This window comes from Dendronephthya gigantea, unplaced genomic scaffold (genome assembly GCF_004324835.1).
Source record: "Dendronephthya gigantea isolate DGI-Jeju-01 unplaced genomic scaffold, DenGig_1.0 000003F, whole genome shotgun sequence".
In the NCBI taxonomy this organism is placed as follows: Eukaryota; Metazoa; Cnidaria; class Anthozoa; order Malacalcyonacea; family Nephtheidae; genus Dendronephthya; species Dendronephthya gigantea.
In genome coordinates this window covers 1,546,023-1,550,847 of record NW_021163013.1, presented here as the reverse complement: position 1 = coordinate 1,550,847, position 4,825 = coordinate 1,546,023, and the positions used below count along the sequence as shown (strand labels likewise).

At 38.4% G+C, this 4,825-nt stretch overlaps 1 protein-coding gene across 1 annotated transcript; it reads left to right on the top strand.

Moving 5' to 3' along the window:
* The first annotated feature begins 350 nt into the window (after positions 1-350).
* LOC114539428 (ras-specific guanine nucleotide-releasing factor RalGPS1-like) lies at positions 351-3,772 on the top strand. The gene is made up of 5 exons (XM_028560058.1): positions 351-683; positions 1,274-1,402; positions 1,525-1,649; positions 2,478-3,247; positions 3,603-3,772. Exons 1-5 carry the CDS (start codon positions 351-353, stop codon positions 3,770-3,772), a joined length of 1,527 nt encoding a protein of 508 aa, XP_028415859.1.
* The last annotated feature ends 1,053 nt before the right edge of the window (positions 3,773-4,825 follow it).

The window sequence follows — 4,825 nt, the reverse complement described above, 5'->3', positions numbered from 1 at the left end:
TAATTGTCAACAATTTATAATTTTCTTTCTGGTAAAAACAACGAACAAACTTTAATAAAAAAAACTTTTTTCTATTTCACATTTATTTATTTAATAATTATAGCTACGTTTTCCACATTTTCAGACATGTGAAGAATCTACACCGGTGAAACAAGGTAATCTAATTTATAAATTCATAATTGCGCCAGGAATATCTCTTCCGGTGAAAAAAAGTTCAATTTTAACTTTGCGGTTCCTTCGTCGGAACCGAAATATTTCCGAATGAAATTTCAAACGTCTCTACTGCGCATGTCCTCCACGAAAAATCTTCCATTCCAGAAAAGTTTTTTCGGCGTGTGTAGGCAGTTTCAATGACCATTCAAATCTCATTGCGGGACATATTTATTCACTCCAGTCCTTTTCAAAGCTTGAGCAAAATATCTCAAAGTACGGACAGTTATTGCCGTTGCTTTTTATTAGGCAAGACGTCAATCAGAAAGAAGATTGCCAAATATGCTTTGTCTCCTCTCACTACTCTGCGAACTCGATCAGAAAGAGAGAACACCATTGATGCTCGTCCAAAGAAGCTTCTTGACATGGATCCTTCATATCTTGCTCAAGAGTTGTGTCTCATTGATAAGGAACTTCTTCTTATTATTCCTTGGAGCGAATTATCTGTTTGTGGCTGGATGACTAAAAAAAAGGTATATAAATAAATGAATAAAACGTTAACCGAGAGATCTTCCAAGGTTTTTTAAAAAAGCTTCCCACCCGACCTATCAGTTTCGTACTGACAAAAGTTTTGTTGATAACCACAGTTTCCCATATTCGAATCTGAACATTATAATTGTATGTCTATATTTTACAATTTTTTTGCCTGTTTTCGCTGATTACGCTAATGTAGATTGTGAAGCAATCACTGATCTTTCACCTATAATTTTCGTTAGTAATTTTATCAACAATTGAAGACTTTATCTCCAAGTCGAATTTGTGGGTTGATTTCGAGTCTTTATCAAACAAACAATGGATGACTACATGACTGCCAAGATCATGTTATTTACTCATTTCGATACATCAAATTCATCTCACGCTTCGTTGAATCTCGACTAATTAACCGGGACCATGTAAACAGCCACGTGGTCTGTCAAATATGAACTGATGTTACAAAACTTGGATAGGATTACCAAACCTCATCGAATGGGATTTAAAGACCCATAGCTATTCCTGGGCAGAATAACAAATGTTATTGATTTTATTTTAAAATGTTATTGATTTTATTTTAATTGATTTGTAGTATCAAGTTTCTCCGAATGTCATGGCGATGGTGGAATTCTTTAATCGCATTGCACTTCTTGTTGCTTCGCAAATATTGTGCGAAGATGATGTAAAGAGAAGAGTTCGTGTCATCTCTAAAGTTATTAAGGTTCGAACCTCATTCTCTTCAGCGATTATTGCAGCAAAAACACTGTAGTTTTAGGTGCAAAGAGCAAATCATTATAAAATCGTAACATACTTCACTTGAACGTTTTATTATTTTGCTAATAGGTTGCCAACAAACTTCGTGCAATGGGTAACTTTAACTCACTGAAAGCTGTCTTGGGCGGATTGCAATGCACACCAATCTATCGCCTCGACGACACTTGGAAGGAATTATCGTCAAAACGAAGAAAGTAAGAAAATATTATTGTGGATAACCGCCTACTACTATTTATTTTCATCTAAACCTGTCCCCGCCAAATACATGTAGCAGTGGATGTAAATCAATCTCTTGCATTTGGTAAAACTATTTCTCTCAACAGCTCCCAAACAGTAGCGTAACCAACCTGACGATTTGTCCCGCTATGCTAATATTTTAGTGTTCACTGATTGTGAAAACAATAAATTTCTAATAGACATGAATTATAATAACTCGAAATTTACATAGCGAGAAAAAACCTTCAGGTCCAAATAAGATTAAACATTTGCGCTCGTTCAAAATAAACTACGAAGCCCGCATAAATAGCGGTTGAAAGATACAGCCGGCAAACAGCAAACAGCATTTCCTGCAAACAGCAAAACTAAACAAAGTCTAGGCGTCGTAAAAAGTCGGTTGGGATGTTAATATAACAGTGCAATAGTGGTGGAACGTTGTTTAGTAATTTTAGTTTGTCATTAGCAGAAAATATGCGCAGAACTGGATTTGCATCATGTTTAAATATAGTCAGGGAACCATGCAGGATTTGGCAGCGAACTCTATGTGAATAGACCTTGTGCATAATGACGTATCAAGCCGTGACGCCTGCAGGGAATTCTGGTTTTAGCAGTCACGGCGAAAAATTCACAAACTTCAAAATTTCCCGCCGTGACTATTACGACCAGAATTCCCTGCAGGTTTCACGACTTGTTACGTCATTATGCATGAGGTCTATTGGATCGACAACTCAGTTGATGTCTTTGATAAATTCAAATCAATTCAAATCAGCAGTTAATTTTTCATTGTTTTTCTTCTCGGTTCAAAGGCAATACCGCAGTTTGACGAATTTGATGAGCGAAGAAGACAATTTCGCTGCTTATCGAAACGAATTGGACAATTTGATGGACAAGAACGTTCCATGTCTACCATTTTTGGGGGATTTTCTGACACAAATCGCCCAAACACAAACCTATTTGGCTTGTCGTAAGAAGGAATGCCACAAGAGTACGTCAAAAGAAAATAAGTCAGAAAATCTGGAGATTCAAACAACATCGTCACCTCAGAACATCCAGACGAAATCTCTACGAAAGAAGTCGCTTTCTCGCACGAGCTGGCTGAAAAAGCGGAGTTTTTCCGTTAAGGAAAAGTACGACCGTTTCTCTCAGTCGTCCCCAAACATTTCCGGAACTTGTCGACAGACTCCTGGCAGATTAGGTCATTATCGTTCGCACAGTTTGCGAAAATCTCAAAGTTGGCAGAACAGTAGCGACAGCGGAATACAAGTGGATGAAAGTAATACCTCGTGTTTCTCATCCGGGTCATTCCTAACCAGTGATACATCCCTGGGTTATGAGACTGGTGAAGAAGGATTTGAGAGTTCAGTACAGAAGAATCGTGGCGTATTCAGTGCTACTAGCACACCAATACCTGGAAAAGGCTCATTGAAATGTTCAAACCCTGGTGGTAAGAGCAAACATCAATCGTTGTCTCGAACACAGAGCATATTGAGCTCAGTTGAGGTGGAGGATGCCAAGAAATCACCAGATGTAAAAGACGCTCGGAACATCCCTGATCAGGAAAGCTCAGATAAGACAGGTATGTACAGTACAATACGATCACGGCCCCGTTATATGAAAACCGGAACCAGCTTTCATCTTTGGAATCTGGATTAGGAATACTAAGATTTAATCAAAGTAACAGCAAAGAACGGGCGATTTAAAAGCGATTGAAAAAAATCACTATCCCTGGATAGCGCTATCCGGCTGTCATCAATCGACCACAGCTTTGTAGCAAAATGATCTTGTTGTCTGGTCAATTTTTACGCAGCCAGTGACTTTCACAGACCACATTTATTGATAATTCACTTGGCCTGATAATCAACTCAACACCAACATTTTGAGCCCTAAGTTTACTGTGCAGTGGTTTAATACTTGGTTTTATTCTTTCCCAGGTCCTGAACTCCAACTGGGGCGTTTTCATTCGGCTGCGATGCAATACAGTTTCCAAAGTCGACCGTGCATTCATCACTTTTTAACTTCAACGGCATTCAATGCTGAGGAAGAGAACTATCAACTATCAGTAAAGCGAGAACCTCTTGCTAAAAAGAGTGTCCGTATTTAAAGCGACTTTGTTCGTCAGATATAGAAAGTAACAGTAATTAATGATGATATTAATAGTTAATATTGAATATGTAACATGAATTTAAAAATAAAAGCGTTACAAATATTCAACTGAAAAATGGTTTGTTTATGTGTCTGTGCCTATACTATCTGTTTCAGTTAGACCTTTCACCGTCAAATTCATTGACAGCGAAAAACGGCACCCATCCGCCGCTTTTTTCTCGGACAAGAAAATTGACGGTTAAAATTATGCGTTGGGTTGTGGTTCTGAGCCATGCTCCCTCTCTCAATTTTTCAACAGGCCCGGCCCGATGAAATGCGTACAAAGATTCAACAGCCCAAACTTTCAACCGGCGTTGGAAAACATTTTGGAGCAGCAATATTGGGTTGAAATTCAGGGGCGTGACTAGAGAGATAATTGGGGGGGAGGGGGGAATATTCATATATTAAGTTCTGCCCGACGGATTTCTATTGTAAGCTATTGCACTTTGGGCAAAAAGAGTACGGGATGGTCAGTTGACATCAGAACTGCATGCTTAGCAACGAAGACAGATGTGCGTATCTCTGCTATCTTTTGAGCTTCTGAAACGATTGGTCGGAGTATGAGCCTTGAGTCAGTCTACCTTACAGACATTACAAAAAGTCTTATATTCATCACCACCAACTGGTGCCAGCCATCCTGGGCAGAGTAAAAAATGACCAGTAGGCAATGCACAATATGGCAAAAAACGTATATAGATTTATAGTATAATTTTTTGTTACAAATATGGATTACTGGCTATACGATTTTACTTTGCTCAGTGAAAACTCCTTAAAAAGTAGAGCATTTGTTTTTGTTAAATAATCAGTGCTTAAAAGTTAACTAACCTTTAAATTGCTTATCTTGTTTCCAGGAAGTATTGAAGTAATTGAACTTCTGTGCGTACCATAGCTTTTTTGTTGGCGCTTGCTTCGCCAGTTGCGTGTGGCTTCTGGGCATGAGTCGCTTTGTTATTGTTATATGAAGTACCGGAGGAAACAAATTACACAAAACTTCATTGCTCTTCATTAATTG